Source organism: Hyla sarda, chromosome 6, assembly GCF_029499605.1.
Source record: "Hyla sarda isolate aHylSar1 chromosome 6, aHylSar1.hap1, whole genome shotgun sequence".
NCBI classification, from domain to species: Eukaryota; Metazoa; Chordata; class Amphibia; order Anura; family Hylidae; genus Hyla; species Hyla sarda.
The window spans coordinates 248,527,027-248,543,576 of record NC_079194.1 but is presented as its reverse complement, the minus strand read 5'-3'; the positions used below and the strand labels follow the sequence as shown (position 1 = coordinate 248,543,576).

The following is a 16,550-nucleotide window of genomic DNA, read 5'->3' as shown; positions in this document are numbered from 1 at the left end:
TCTATTATTGTGTTTTGAGGACAGGTGTCTTCAGGTGAGGGGGTTCATGGCTCCTCTCCTGGGTTGTGCACTGGCTCCTTTGAGTCAGTTTTTTAGATGTTTTAAAAAAAAATTGTACTGAGTATTGTGTGTGCAATATACTGTTTTGTTATTACATTTTTTGAGCATAATGAAAATTCTTAGAGAATTATTTTTTTGGTGTGCTACTTATTGCAGTGAATTCCTTTTTCTTTTTACATGGTTTATTGCTCTTTCACTGAGTAGCACCCAGTATAATTAAATAGGTGAGCCCCCCTTTCTTGTTTTTTGCATGGTACACACCTAGTTGAATACTATGGAATCCAAAGAGAACAATCCATAGTACACAGAATAAGCACATGGAAATGGCAATATTATTATTTAGAAAATGTCGACATTTTTAATGCAATATTGTTAAGAATAGAAAAGTGTCATCCTTTTAAACAGATTGATATCATAGAGATGCTGATTTTCTAACATAATGTGTGTCCTCTACTAACATGTATCTTACAGCTGCAGTGGTGGGATTTAGTCGGTTCTCACTGGTCCCTTGGAACTGGTTATTAAAATGACAGCCGGTTCCCCAGACCAGAGAGAAAAGCATTCTGCATACTAGTTTACCCACCAGCACCAATGTCCTCCACTCACTCGTACTTAGGTGTCTGTAGAACCACAGAAGAAGTGGGTGCCGGGCGGGAATATCTGATGCAGGCAGTGTTAGGCTGGGTTCAAACTACAGTTTGTCATTACAGTTCCCGTATACGGCTGGGAGGAGGGGTGGGCGGGGCTTAATCGCGGCACCCGCACTCAGCCGTATAGGGAACCGTAGTTAATGTATGTCTATGAGCCGACCGGAGTTAACCACAGCCTCCGGTCGGCTGCTTTTTTGGCCGTATGCGGTTTCCCGACCGCAGGCAAAAACGTGGTCGACCATATGTAAATTAAACCTTTCCATGCACTGGATTAGGAAGACACTTTCCCCAGCTCCTGAAGCCACGCCGGCCCTGTACGCAGAGCCACCCCTATGCTTTAATGTCACTGATAAGTGAAATCTTGCCCACCCAAAGTGCCATGGAGTGAACACCGAGACAACAGGATTACTGTGTGCACAAGATTTAGTTTATGAGTAACATCAAAGCACGGGGTTGGCTTAGCGTACAGGTCAAGCATGGCTACAGGACAAGGGTGGACTGACAATGTTTAGCTGTTGAACAGGAGGGGCCTGGGGGGATGTCTATAGCCAGTGATGAGCTCACAGTCTGATCCCTACTATAAACATCACCCTCTTGATGTCACCTATGGAGGCTCTCTACACTGCACCCAGCTAGCTTCTCTAAAATGTAAGTACATTCCTGTGTAATAGAGTGTGTGATGTGCAAATGTATATGTGAATAATTCCATATGTGTGTAGTGTACATATATTGTACCTCTGTATTTCTTTGATTTATAAAAAAAAAAAATATATATATTTTTTACATTTTTTAATTTTTTTTTATTTCCGGTATCTAGCTCATGTTCTTTAAAGGGGTACTCCAGTGAAAAACAAATTCCTTCATATCAACTGGCTCCAGAAAGTTAAACAGATTTGCAAATTACTTCTATTAAAAAATCTTAATCCTTCCAGTACTTATCCGCTGCTGAAGTTGAGTTTTTCTTTTCTGTCTGGCCACAGTGCTCTCTGCTGACACCTCTGTCCATGTCAGGAACTGTTCAGAGTAGGAGAAAATCCCCATAGCAAACCTCTCCTGTTCTGGACAGTTCCTGACATGGACAGAGGTGTCAGCAGAGAGCACTGTGGTCAGACCAGAAATAAATTACAAAAGAAAAGAACTTCCTCTGTAGTATACAGCAGCCGATCAGTCCTGGAAGGATTAAGATTTTTTAATAGGAGTAATTTACAAATCTGTTTAAATTTCTGGAGCCAGTTGATATGAAAGAAATTGTTTTTCACCGGAATACCCCTAAAGGCTTCCAAGATTCCCCAAAATTCTGTTTTCTTTCCGTAATTTTCCAGATGTTCCAGAAAATGTGTTCTGGTCATGTGATGGAAACAGGGTAATCACACAGGTTTATCACATGATCAGGGAAAAAAATATGATGTTTCTACTGAATAACAACAAGCCTAAAATTATATACAGCAAGTATATGGAAAAGGTGTATAACATTTAATTATTTAGAGATTGGCCCTTTAGGCATTCATTCACACAAGTGTGTGGTTTGTTTCAAAACAGGTCTGATAACAGAACTGTAACAAGGTGTTGTGGACAATGAATACTCCCATTTATTGACCACAAGTAGAAATCTTAAAAACCATAAGAAATAGACAAATAAAAGTATGTTAGAAATGTTTATGAATAAGTTGTTAACTGAAATCAGAACATCACTTTAAAATGTTACGTTCTAAAAGCTTACACACTGCATGTCCAGCGTCTGACAACTTTTAGCACACTCTGTTCCTGTGGATCCTCTGGTATTACAGATAGCCAAAGTCATTGGATGCTTACATTCTAGAAAATGAAGGAAAAGAAAAAATCTTATTCCAAAATCAAGACAATGTAAAATGTATTATTTAACGAGGCCAAATTCCCTTGCTGAGTTAGAGTTTTTCCAAAACAATATGCAATAGTATCACTTTCCCAGGTTCAATTATTCCTTATCCTCTGATTCTCATGGATTATGGTGGAAAACATCCTCAAAAACTCTCTGAGGTATGTTTATTTGTCTGACAGATATTCATCACAATTCCAGCATATGATATGAACACTCAGCTTGGGAGATGGTACATGCGATTTCAATCAAGAGAGGTGCCACTTCCGGACACCTCCAGTGGCAGCTCATGCCAAAGAAATACAAATGGATCAGGTTTACTGTACTCAATCCTCTGCTCCAACATCTTCTGGGAGGTCCTAATACACTTTAGAGAGTACGGGACAAGCACTTCCTGCTGAGCACTCTGGCTCCCACCTTTGAGACAAACTGGTGATTGACTAAACTGGCTATCACTGCCAAGACCAGTTCATCTAGAAAGGTAGGCCAGAGAGCTTAGCGGGAGAAAGGGGGTCTCATTCTGGTATCTCAGCAGTCACACCCTCGGTGATCACACAGTTATCCTATATCCTGTGGATAGCTGTACCCCTTTAAGGAAATAAGTAAATGGTCTCTCATGAAGACTCCATCAGCAGTGGGACAAGGGAACAGTGAGTAGGATGTCATGGGGGGGGGGGGATGGAGAATTTATGGCTATACAAAAACAGAAAAAGAAGGCCATGACAGCCACTGGATCTTCCTACAGATACTATATCTGGTGGGATAACTAATTCCCCTACAGAAGAACTGTGCTTGTATGAAGAGATGGAGATGGAGGACAATGTGGATAAACATAACGGATTGGGGCTCTTACGTATAGAGGGGGTGCTGAAGTTCAAACCTCTGCCTCAGGCACCAGAAGAAGCTCTCCTGATCCTGCATTCTATAGATGGTTTAAGATGTCCTTTATGTGGATAAGGGGGCAGATTTAATATTGCTGTTGAATTCTTAAACTATATATAAACTTATACTAGACAGTAGAGCTTAGCACAGTGCCTAAAATATGTTTCAGGAGGATTCTATGCTTATTGGCCATCATTTTGATTTGAATCCAATGAAACCTTTGCCCCTTCCATAAGAATTCACTCAATGTTTAGTATTGGGGAGTCTGGTCTTTCGCAGTCCATGCTCATGTACATAGTAAAAAAAATCCTTTAATTTGAATGATGTTATACTGATAAAGCTGAAAGTGAAAATCTTATTTTTTTACCTGTTACAGTTGGTGTCAAACAGTTTAGTTTTCCTTTGTTACAGGTACTGAAAAATGTAAACAGAAATATATAATCGTAAGATATTACACACTTCTACCCTTCAACTATATTCTCACTAAAAGTGACTGCAACTATGAAGCAGGTTACTTATATATTATACATAATATATTTGTACAGGCTATAAATGCAGTTATATGGAAGTTCAGTGACCAGAATTGTCTGGGTGTCCTTTAATCACTGAATCATTATGCATTCAATTTGATACATTTGTCCATACTGTAAGTCCTATTAGGCCTTATGGATGTGACAGACGTGGTTCCAAACTCTGAAAACTGCTGTGTAAGAATGGGGATGATTGTGAAAAATTCCTACTTTGTCATATGAAAACATATCAGTTATAACATATTTTACATATAATATGACCTAAATAACATTTTCTTCAAATTGTCTTTATAAGCACACCGAGTGATTGTTATTTAAATAAAGCATTTATTGCAAGAGAAGGTGTCCGAGCTTTTCAGAAGCAGGGAGCAGTGGTGACTGAAAATACATAAAAGAGAACTGTAGGGGATTGGGAAAGGTATCGCTTGTTTGTTACTCCTTTATGTGTGCTACTTTGGCCGGCTAAAAAGATAGGAGTTGTGGCTCTCATGGATAGAATCACATCTGCATAACACCCTAAGAAAGCTACAATACTCTTGAAGCTACTATGCCAGAAAAAAATAACAAAAGCAAATGCCCAAGAACCAAGTGCTCAGGATATGTGCTTATATTAACTCCTTTAGTCCATAGCCTATCCCTTAAATCAAAGGATAGGGGATAAGATGTCTGATTGCGGGGAACCCCTGAAATCTCTCCTGCAGCACCCCGTGTCATCTGCTTCACAGAGCAAACTTGCCTGATGACGGGTGATACAGGGGCCGAAGTATTGTGACATCACGGCCCCGCCAGCTCGCGATGTCACGACCTGCCCCCTCAATGCAAGTCTATGGGAGGGGCGTGGCGGCCATCACGCCGACTCCCATAGACTTGTTGTGAGGGGGCACGATATCCTGTGCACCTGCACATTCAGTGCCTAAGCTCGAGCAAGAGTAGCCGGACAATGCTGGCTCCCTGCTAGACAGCAGGTTGCGCTCTGCTGCGTCTTTGAGTTTCTAGTCTCCTAACCTATTTCTGTGAGTACATTGCACATGCACGCAGGTGACTCGCAGCTCCCTCTGTATCTGCTCGTAGCTGTGGATTGCTGCTACAAGCAAAGCAGAACACAATAGCAAAGTAGGAGGCTGACTTTAGGGACGGTGAGTAGCGCATCCACAGCATCAAATAAGCTGTGGATGTGCTACGTGTGACCCTACCCTTAATGAAAACCTGATCCAGACTGTTCTGGACCTTAGACTGTGAAAGGGTCTGAAGACTTTCCTAATGAATTGTATGTAGGTATGGTAAAAAAGCGAGGAGCTAAAGATGCCTGAGCAGCAGACCCTGTGAGGGTTATAGCTGGAGACATTCCTTATGGTCCCAGCCTAATGAAAAATATGGGGAAAGTAAATAACTACAGTCAGTCAGAAAGAATTGTCCTCTTTGAGTCATTATATTTAATCACTGCCTATTTCTTCTTCTATAGCATCTAATCATTGCTGTATTGATCTGCCTAGTTTATTGAGGTAATAACTAGTCACTTTATGGTGGTATTATTTAGGTTTGTTTATGGGGATTCTATATGGACTTGTGATGCAGCAAACTGTGGCTATAGTGTCTACTTTAGTGAAAACATATAGCTGCCCACAATATCCCCTGGCAATAACAACTGATCATTCAGGGATTTTAGAAGCTGGTTTCGTGGGCAGATGACCCCTTTAATGTCATAAACAAATGATCTTGTCTGCCTATAATTAGCATTACATTTAGAGCAACTTTTTGTAACAGTACGTTCCAGACATATGAACTTGCACACCTGTACAGTTACACACATTTGTCGGTAACTTTCACTGCTGGATATTTTATTTAGTTATTTTATTATAATATACTTTTTCCCAGGTTAAAACAAAACATTTCTAGTCTCCTTTTCTCTCTAATGGTGATTAGAAACACAGATACGATTTTCAAAGCTGAAATCAGCTGCAATTGTATCTGTGCACAGACAGGCACTGAAGCCATTCACTCCCATGGCCCGCACGGACCTGATCTAAATTAGATTTTGGGTAATTTCAGAGGGTATGCGACTTTGGACTTGGACCTAAAATGTGTGGCATACCATATGCTTGGAAAATGACCACTAGCTAACTTTGTTCAGGTCCGTGCAGGCCATAGGAGTGAATCGTGTCTGTGCCTGTGAGTGCACAGATACAATCGCAGACTATTTCAACTTCAAAAATCATATCTGTGCCACGGAGGGACTTATCGTAATGTGAACTGGGCCTTATTGATATTGTTCTTCACAGATATTATGAAACTAATCAATAACCACCTGAAATGTGTATTACTCACCAAAGAATTCCATTATCAGTTATGGATTGGTCAGGGGGTATCTCATTGCCTCTGTAGTAACATGGACACAAAGAAGCCGGAATACATTTACCATTTTCATTCAAATAAAAGCCTTTTTTACAAGTACACCCAATCAGTGGATCAAAGAGAACTCTGCAGAGGATGTCGGGCTCACTTAGAGAGCGGCAAGAGGGTAGACAAGAGCTAATCTTGTAACTATAAATCTGTGTTTTAGGACAGGACATGGGATACTGGCCTGCAAATACAAATAAAATAAAATATAGTTTGTTAAGCAATTGACATTGGTATTGAAATATATGTGAAGTATCAAAACTATACTATATATATATATATATATATATATATATATAGATAGATATATTATTTTTTTTTTGTAACTAAAGCTAAAACTTTAGCAGCAAGTACGTATTAGTATATGGAGTGCCTAGATTGGATAGGCATTGCCTAGATTGGATAGTTGTAACCGGGGCACGGATACAGGGTTTGCGGCATCTGAATAAAAGCGCATGCTCTCATCTACTAACAAATGGAACATTGAGAAATGTCCAGAAATACAAGACATTTACTACTTCACATGTTGCTTATTAAAGAAGAAAAAGTAAAACTTCTCCAAAAAACTTAATGTACGTGTTTCACTGTATTTATACTGAACTAACTTTAAGTGAAAGCTTGTAGTATATCACAGAGCTTCAAATAAATAATCACATCATTTTTATGCAAGATCCAGCTGCACAGATTGTGTGATTATTTTCCATATTTTTTTATAGCTCTTGACAAATGGGTATGGTTTCATGGAAAGAAATATGATTTTGAAGGGGACAGGGTCATCCCTGCTTGCAAGTATAGGCACTTGTAGTTGCAAACTGAAGTTTAAATTTGCACTGTCAGATCCCAAAAGTTTTATATGTTGTTACCTATGAAAATTAAAGATCTTTTAATTTTAACATGTAATGGGGTTGTTTAAAATTTTTGAAATATTAAATAAAGAAAACGGCCCCTGAAAATCCCATCACTAGGGGTCCCAACACCTACAGGGACACTAACCAGTACTGCAGCAGCATCAGCTTGTCATAGGCAGACACACCAATCACCTCCCACCTCCACAAGAGTGGACACGCCCCCTTCCCCTGAGAGGATTTCTAACTCTTTGAGCTAATAAAAAGGTATAAAATGGCATAAAAGAGGCATAAAAATGAGATGCACATGGTCACAATTACCGTATTTATCGGGGTATACCACGCACCGGCCTATAACACGCACCCTCATTTTACCAAGGATATTTGGGCAAAAAAAGTTTTTTACCCAAATATCCATGGTAAAATGAGGGTGCATGTGTGCGCATGTATACCCCGATACACCCCCAGGAAAGGCAGGAGGAGAGAGGCCGTCGCTGCCCGCTTCTCTCCCCCTGCCTTTCCTGGGGTCTAGAGCCCTGCTGCCGGCCCTTCTCTCCCCCTGGCTATCGGCGCCGCTGCCCGTTCTCTCCCTGACTATCGGTGCCCCATTGCCGGCGCCGATAGCCAGGGGGAGAGAAGCGGCGCCGGCAATGGGGCAGCGGCGCCGAAAGCCAGGGGGAGAGAACGGGCAGCGGCACCCATTGCCGGCGCCGCTGCCCCGTTGCCTCCCCCATCCCCGGTTGCATTATTACCTGTTGCCGGGGTCGGGTCCGCGCTGCTTCAGGCCTCCGGTGTGCGTCCCCTGCGTCGTTGCTATGCACTGCACGGCGCGGCGCACTGACGGCACCGATAGTCAGGGGGAGAGAACGGGCCGCGGCACCGATAGCCAGGGGGAGAGAAGGGCCGGCAGCAGGGCTCTAGACCCCAGGGCAGGCAGGGGCAGAGAAGCCGGCAGCGCTGGCTGTCTCTGCACCTGCAAAGCCGCTGCAGTTCATTGATTTAAAGCGCCCGCTTTAAATCATTGAACTGCAGCGGCTTATCGGCGTATAACACGTATAAACGGTGGGTATTGAGTAACATACAGTAACCCCCGACATGCGATGGCCCCGACATATGATCAAATCGACATACGATGGCCTCTCAGAGGCCATCGCATGTCGATGTCAGCATCGACATACGATGCTTTTATATGTCGGGGCCATCGCATTAATTGCTATCCGGCAGTGCAAAATGCTTAAGCTGCTGTCGGATAGCAGTGTAATGTGCCCCAGCAGGTTCACTTACCTATCCCCGGGTCCTCTCCGGGGTCCGAGCCTCGCTTTCCGGCGTCGTTATTACGCACAGCGCAACAAACGTAATAACGTCACCAGAAAGCGAGGTCCGGACCCCGGTGAAGATGCGGAAGATGCCGGAGGACCCAGAAGAAGACACCGGAGCAGCGGGACCCCATCGGGAGCCCCTGGGAGACCATCGAGAGCGGTGAGGACGCGGTCCGGAGCGACGGGGACAGGTGAGTATTTAATGCACATTTTACATTGCACGAATCCCTCAACATACGATGGATTCGACAAACGATGGGTCGTTTGGAACAAATTACCATCGTATGTTGAGGGACCACTGTATTCATTCTTTCTTTCTTTTTTTTCTGGGATCTGACAGGTATGCTTTAAATCTGGAAGATTTCAGGGAGGTGCACTGGCAAATTTTTGTAGAGGCGTGCACATTAACATAAATCCAGCAAGCCTGTGCGCTGAAGGAGGATTTATTTAGATAGTGTGTGAGACGCAAATCTTGATAAATCCCCCCTAATTGTCAAACTGCTTTATGGAAAATTAAGTTAGACAGCAAACTAAGATCTTAGAAACCAAGAGGATATGATAAAGAATATTAAGAATTGAATAATTTTGTATCATAAATATAATAAACTTTATTTTCTGTACATAAAAGAGAAATGCAGCAGCGACACTCACTGAAATGTGCAGAGTTACTTTAATAAGGAACAAACTTGACAGCAGGAGCGGGAGCAAACCACTGAACAGAGCAACACTGTGTTTCCCCGGCGGCTTCTTCTGGCTCTATAGAGCCGGAAGAAGCCGCCGGGGAAACACAGTGTTGCTCTGTTCGGTGGATTGCTCCCGCTCCTGCTGTCAAGTTTGTTCCTTATTAAAGTAACTCTGCACATTTCAGTGAGTGCCGCTGCTGTATTTCTCTTTTATATAGAGATTATTTTGTGTTTCTTAGCGTGCACCACTGTATGGGACTTATTAAGGACATCATCTGAGTGCATAGTGTTCAGTGTGGTGGATAACGGGACCTTTACCAGGGACTGTGTGGTACTCATTACTTCATTGCTTTTCTCCATTTCTATAAACTTTATTTTCTTACAATGGAATACCTTTATTCACCTGTGATACATATTGAGGGTCATAAATTGATATTGTTATTCAGATTATAATCATCATTTCACAACAATGCAATAGAAAAGTCAAACACAATGGGGGAATTTTTCAATCATTAACTTTTGCTTTCAGACATAAAATAGTTTCAAATCTTTGCACATACAATGAAGTGAACAAAATGTGTGACTTTTGGAGAGTTTTACACTTCTTTCACCAACTTTTTTAAAAACAGATGGGGCTTTCTGGAAAGGGGGTGGAGAATTGTGTCCTTGACGTTTTTTCAGTATTTTACAGTTACCTGCAACCTGCGTGAATTACAGTGGGAATCTGGCTACAGCAGTGGATGCCACAGAAGAGACTTATTTATTGACAGGCTGGCACCTCTTAAAAAAAACGTAAGCTGCTTACTGAAACAGGCTTTTACATAAGACCAGCGTATGAAATGCTGATTTTAGTAAGTCCCTCCCCCACTGCCAATGTCTTATTGACTAAACAAGTTGTATACTTACTGCAGACATTAGTTTGCCAGTCAGTGATTATAATCCCTCTAGCTGCGCATATTTTATAATAGGAGAAGAGGGCTGCACACATACAGTCTTCACTCTTGTCACAGCTACAAGTATCCATCAAACAATTCTGAAAAAAAGTGTAGTTTTATTTAGTTTTCTTTTTACATACCGAATTTGTGTAACTTCAAGATACTGACATTTTTTATTATTAATTTCCCATTTTTACATTCCATCCAGTACTTCAATTTTCCAATAATATGGTGACTGACTATTTGTGTAAATACATTTTGTAGGGAGGGCATTCAATAATTTGACATTCTTGCAGCCCTGTGCAGTCAAAGGTGGTGCTGGCAGCAGTTAAAAAAAATCTTTTTATTGGGTCTGTTCCCTCTCTATTACCATTGTCCACATGCTTCTCTATTAGATCTCCCACTCATGTGGATTTAATTTGACTATATGTTATACATTCAAATAACTAGGAACCTTGTAATACTACAATGTTCCTACAGTGGCCACCCAAAGCCTCATCTGTAATGGCATACTTCTTTATTCCGTCAAGTAAATCTTAGTAATAATAAAGAGAACTTCATGTTGTCTGAACCTCATGTCATCAGGTGGGCCCTGGTGGCTTCTCTCTTTCCCACCAGCCTTAAAGGGGTACTCTGGCGCTAAGACATCTTATCCCCTATCCAAAGGATAGGGGATGAGATGCCTGATCGCGGGGGTCCCGCCGCTGGGGACCCCCGTGATCTTGCATGCAGCACCCTGTTACAATCAGTCCCCGGAGCATGTTCGCTCCAGGTCTGATTACTGGCGATCATGGTGCCGGAGCGTTTTGGGCCCCGCCTCATGTGATGTCACGCTCCGCCCCCTCAATGCAAGCCTATGGGAGGGGGCGTGACAGCTGTCTTAGCGCCGGAGTACCCCTTTAATAAATCTCTCCCTGTTTGGGTATATGCAGTGATATATTTACCTATAGGCCAACAAGGCCCAGGTGAGCAGAATTACATGAATACCCAATTTGCATAGTTTTCATCATTCTAAAATGTCATTTTTTTGTATGTACGTATACCGGGCTGTATGAGGGCTCATTCTTTGCATCTTGTTCAGTAGGTTTTTTTTGTACCATTTTGGTATTGATCTGACACTTTGATCGCTTTAAGTCAGGAGCCTGCTGCCCGCTCCATACAAATCAGCAAATGATGGTCTGGAACAGTCATGGGTTGCAAAGGGGTTAAACAACACTACAGTACAATAACAGTAGCATTAAAGGAATGGTCCAGCAAAAAAAACTTTTTGAAATCTGGTCAGTGAAGGGTTTAGTTAAAATAAGAAATAAGAAAAGTATTTTACCTTTCTCATGTCCACAATGCTACGGGTATAAAAGAGTGTCACTTAACCATGTCCCACCTTAGCCACTGATTGGCTGAGAAGGTATGTGACGTTATGTTCCTGAACTCTAAAGTGCCAGACATCAGGGAGGAAGCTCTGTTATACTGGCAGTAGTGTGGAAAATCCATTTAATCAGGATATTAACTGAACAGAGCTAGAGAGGCTTTATCTAAAAACACTAGCCATATATTACTATTGTAAAAAAAAATGCCTGGTACAGTTCTTACCCCATTATACAGTAGTGTTCACCATTTATTTCATTACTTATTTATACATAAACCATTCAAAAACCACATAATGGATCCCATTGATTTATTATAAGGTGTCTTAGGTTTAGTTTTGGGTTGTAATGCCACGGGTGTGGATTTGCTGTGTCATCTATTGGTTTGACTTTTGGCCAATATTGTAAGCAGAGTATTCCCCTGGTTCATCACTTTATCCCGCTCGAGGATTCGGAAGCTAGACTTCTTCAGCAGAAAAGATAACAGGATGCTACTGCAAGAGTGGTCCTGGTTAGGTGGAGGTATTCAATCGGTCTGGCTTCAAGGGGATTGCTGGCTCCACGTGGCACAGGATGCAAAGGGAATGGAGATCAGATAAAATTGAGGTAATTTATTTCCCAAGATAGCATCGCTGCCAAGCAGGAGGGGCAAGTAGACACTGTAGTTGGTAGTAGCGCAGCACAGCAGAGCACAATATAGCAGAGATGAGTAGGTGTTATAGCTAAGCTGAGTATGGAGAACAGCAGAGCTGAGAGGCACAGATACAGCCAGGTGGTGCAGGAATGACGAGAGCACAGGCGTGGTCAACAGTCGGGGTCATACACTGGAGAATCAGCAAGGTCAGGAAAACAGGTTAAAGTGAGGAACACAGATCAGCAGGATAGATAACCTTTGCCTGTAGAAAACTACACTTCTGCTCAGGCACCAGAGAATGAGTTGGGCAGGGTTATATACAGGTGGTGGCAAAAATAGGGTATTAGTCCTCAGCTCAATATCAAAAAGATTAAATGGTGGATGTCTGGTAACAATAATAGAGAAAAAGAAGGATATGATACAAATATGTTATTTATTATAAGATATTAAATAATGCGTTCCCGCAGGGCCCTACGGTAGCGCACAAATGGTTAAAAGATACAATAAAATATGAAAAAGCAATTGAATATTACACTACAGAGCGAACATAAATGGTACTGATGATACTCTCAATTTCAATGTATCTAATATGGCTGCCAGCCATATAATAATACACTAAATGTAACTGTTGCATATAGTGCTACACTTATCAGAGTCATAGTGTATCTGGTATACACAATGATAAAATAGGAACGTTCCTCCTGGAAAGAAAATAGCTTTGTATCAAAGAAACCTTCTATGCAATAAATGTACAAATTATCCTGTAAATGATATAAATGGCAGTCCTGTAGATGGTAAAGTTGTATCCTGTAAAATAAATCCTAAAATAAATCCTAGGTGGTGTCTAGCAGGGATTGGAGAAGGTCAGGAATCAGGGATGTGCACAAACCATGAAAGAGACAGTACATGCACAGGCATCCCCCCTACAAGGTGTGCCAGAACTTGTCACTTCCTGCAGTACAGAAGAGGAAGTCAGCAGGGAGGAGGAAATTAAGCAGCAGGACGTGCTGCACGCTGGTTTCCAAGAACTGCAGGTGTAGGGAAGAAATCTGTGATCTGCAGCCAAATGTGATAGTACAGCACTGAAAAGTGCTGAGCCACCTAAGAATCTTTGATTGGCTGACACCCGCCCTCTACCACTGGTTCTTTAGGGGGGGTGGGAGGTACGCGTGTCATGTAATCAACTGCACTGTGTTGTAACACAGTTTTCTTTAGTGTGTTTTAGGCTCCCACAGTGGGAGAATGTCTCCCCTCTGTGAGAGCACACTGCTCGGGCACAGTAGGGGATAGCGCTGCGGGGGAGAAGCTGTGGCTGACATATAAATTATTCCCTGATGCGGGGATAGCACTGTGGGGGGAGAAGCTGACAGCATCACCCCCAGCAGTGATATCCCCCATCGGGGAATGAATGAAATGTCCCGCGAGTGCAGGGCTTCTGTTCCCCGTTCGGAGGTACAGAATCTGACAGCTTCTCCCCCTGCAGTGCTATCCCCTACTGTGCCCAAGCAGTGCCCAAGCAGCTCTCACAGCAGGGAGACATAAAACACACTGAGGAAAATTATGTTACAACACAGTGGAGTTGATCACGTAACACGCGCAACCCCCCCCCCTCTCAAGAACCAATGGTAGAGGGAGGGTGTGCGCGTGTCAGTCAATCAATCCTTAGGTGACTCAGCACTTTTCAGTGATGTACTATCACATTCCGCAGCAGATCACATATTTTTTTCTCTACACCGGCGTTAAATGGGCACTGTCACCAACCTTTTTTTTTTTTATATGTTGTAGTACTTATGTACTACAACATATCTCTAATATAGATTCATTATTTTTTTTAAATTAAATAGTGTACTTTATATTTGAAAACCGGCCTCTAGGGGTCTCCCTCCTAGTGGCTGGCTGCAGCCTGCCGTGATGTCACAGCTGAATTAGGACCGATGCCGGCCGGGCAATCGGTCCTAACTCAGTCAGCCTGCTCTCGCTCCCTGCCTGTCAATCAGACAGGCGGGAGCGAGCGCTGTGAATGCCGAGGCTGCACTCATTGGCTGCCTGGCCTCGCAGCTGCCTCATTGGCTGCCTGCCCCCGGCATGTACCGTCTGGAGGCAGCGCGGCACTGAGTCTCAGTGCTGCGCTGATGCTCCAGGACTGTACATGTCCTGTACAGGTAAGTGATGTCTGATTTCACTTACCCGTACTTTGTTTCAGTCCCGGGTCTCAGTAGTGAGCACGACAGGTGGGCTCCTCTACTACTCCTCCCTGGATAACACTACACTGCTAACCTAGGAGGAGGAGACCATGGAGCAGCCTGCCGTGCTATTGGCCGCTCATCTATGTGCGCTCCCTACAGGAGCGCAGCATAGATGAGGTGAGGGCGGAAGTTGGCGTCCAGCAGGCGTCAGTGACGTCGCGCCTGCTGGGGAAGTCGGCTTCTGGCAGAGCTACAGCTGGCAGCAGAAGATCAGCTCTTTATAAGGTAGAAAAACAAATTTAAAAGGCAGGGAGGGGGTTAGGGATAGTTTAGCAATAGGTAGGGAGAGAAAAAAAAATACAGATGGTGGGAGCTACTCTTTAAAGGGGTTCTGATATTTTTGATCAGGTGAAAGATGACAATAAACTGGGTAAAGTAATCACCACAGAGGAGGATAATATAGTGGCCTGTGACAAGGACATAGTTTTACCTCTTTATGAATCATTAGTCAGACCACATATGGAGTATTGTGTCCAGTTTTGGGCACCTGCATAAAGGAAGGACATGGCTGAACTGGAGAGGGTGCAGAGGAGGGGAACACAGGTACTTAACAGAATTGGTAGATTGGAGAACCAAGACAGGTTATCACGCTTGGAGTTATTTCGTTCCGAGAAAGGTTGTCTATGGGGCCATTTGATCAAAATGTACAAATATATCAATAGACAATACAGAGATATTTCTAGTGATATTTTTATACCTAGGCAGGTAACCATGACAAGGAGACATCCTCTACATCTAGAGGAAAGAAGGTTTTACCATCATCACAGACAGAGATTCACTGTAAGAGCAGTGATATTATAGAACTCTCTGCCACATGATGTTGTGATGTCTGACTCAATTAACAACTTAAAGGGGACCTTGGTGTTTTTCTAGAAAAATATAATATAACAAGTGATGGGGGCTAGATTCATGGGGTAAGAACGTTGATCCAGGGATTTATTCTGGAGTCGGGAAGGAATTTTTCCTCTGTAATGGGGCAATTGTCATCAGTCTCATAGGGATTTTTTGCCTTCCTCTGAATCAACACAGAAGGGTTATAGGTTGAACTTAAAGGGATACTCCAGTGGTGGAAAACACTTTTTAAATCATCAACTGGTACCAAAAAGTAAACAGATAAACAGATTGTAAATTACTTCTATTTAAAAATCCTCATCCTTCTAGTACTTATCAGCTTCTGTATACTCCAGAGGAATTGCTTTTCTGTCTGACCACAGTGCTCTCTGCTGACACCTCTGTCCATGTCAGGATCTGTCTAGAGTGGAGCAAATCCCCATAGCAAACCTCTCCTGCTCTGTACAGTTCCTGACATGGACAAAGTTGTCAGCAGAGAGCACTGTAGTCAGACAGAAAAAATATTCAGAAAGAAAAGTTTTCCTGTGGAGCTGTATGCTCCAGAGGAAAACTTCCTCTGGAGCATACAGCAGCTGATAAGTACTGGAAGGATTAATATTTTAAAATAGAAGCAATTAACAAATCTGTTTAACTTTCTGGTACCAGTTGATTTAAAAAAAAAATGTTTTCCACTGGAGTACCCCTTTAAGGAACTTTTGTTTTTTTTAACCTTATAAACTATGAACTATGTGTGACTGAGTTATAGTTGTCATCAAAAATATTGTAACCCCTCAAAGAAAGCATGAAACAGATAAAGCCTAAAATATTTATTCTACCTATATGTTATATCAGATAAAAAAAAAAAAAGAAAAGTTCTTTACCTTGTAATAAATTTCTGGATCTACTAGACTATGACAGTCGCTGAACACCCCAGTACGATCAAGAAGTTGCCCACACCAATGCCTTGCATACTCAGCTGAAAATTAAAAAAATATGTATTCAAATTTATATGCACAAAAAGAAGATTGCGGTAGCACTTTAGATTACTTTTAGATCAAAACGTGTCCCCCATCCACCATATGGAGGTAGCTTTACTTTGTATGGGACACTAACACTCTACTCACCTCTGCTGGGCAACATTCTCTGACTGGGTGACATGCAGGATCCACTATCAATTTAAAAACCTCCCATGGAAAGGGAGGAGTTCATGTCACTCCCCCTCACACAATAAAACCAAAAAAAGATTGCCCATCTAGTCCAATCTCACAAAAGGGTAACTGTAGTCCCCATGTTAAAAATGTTAATGCTTGCCATGAAAG

At 42.3% G+C, this 16,550-nt stretch overlaps 1 protein-coding gene across 6 annotated transcripts in view; it reads right to left on the bottom strand.

Moving 5' to 3' along the window:
• Positions 1-16,550, bottom strand: part of LOC130276901 (mucin-5AC-like) — a 442,145-nt gene that overhangs the window by 293,412 nt on the left and 132,183 nt on the right. For all 6 annotated transcript variants that reach the window (XM_056526890.1, XM_056526891.1, XM_056526895.1 and 3 more), the window contains 5 exons: positions 16,113-16,207; positions 10,128-10,254; positions 6,303-6,558; positions 3,815-3,861; positions 2,431-2,525 (listed from right to left, as the gene is read on the bottom strand). In XM_056526890.1, coding sequence (XP_056382865.1) covers positions 2,431-2,525; positions 3,815-3,861; positions 6,303-6,558; positions 10,128-10,254; positions 16,113-16,207 — 620 coding nt within the window. The remainder of the gene's footprint in view (positions 1-2,430; positions 2,526-3,814; positions 3,862-6,302; positions 6,559-10,127; positions 10,255-16,112; positions 16,208-16,550) is intronic.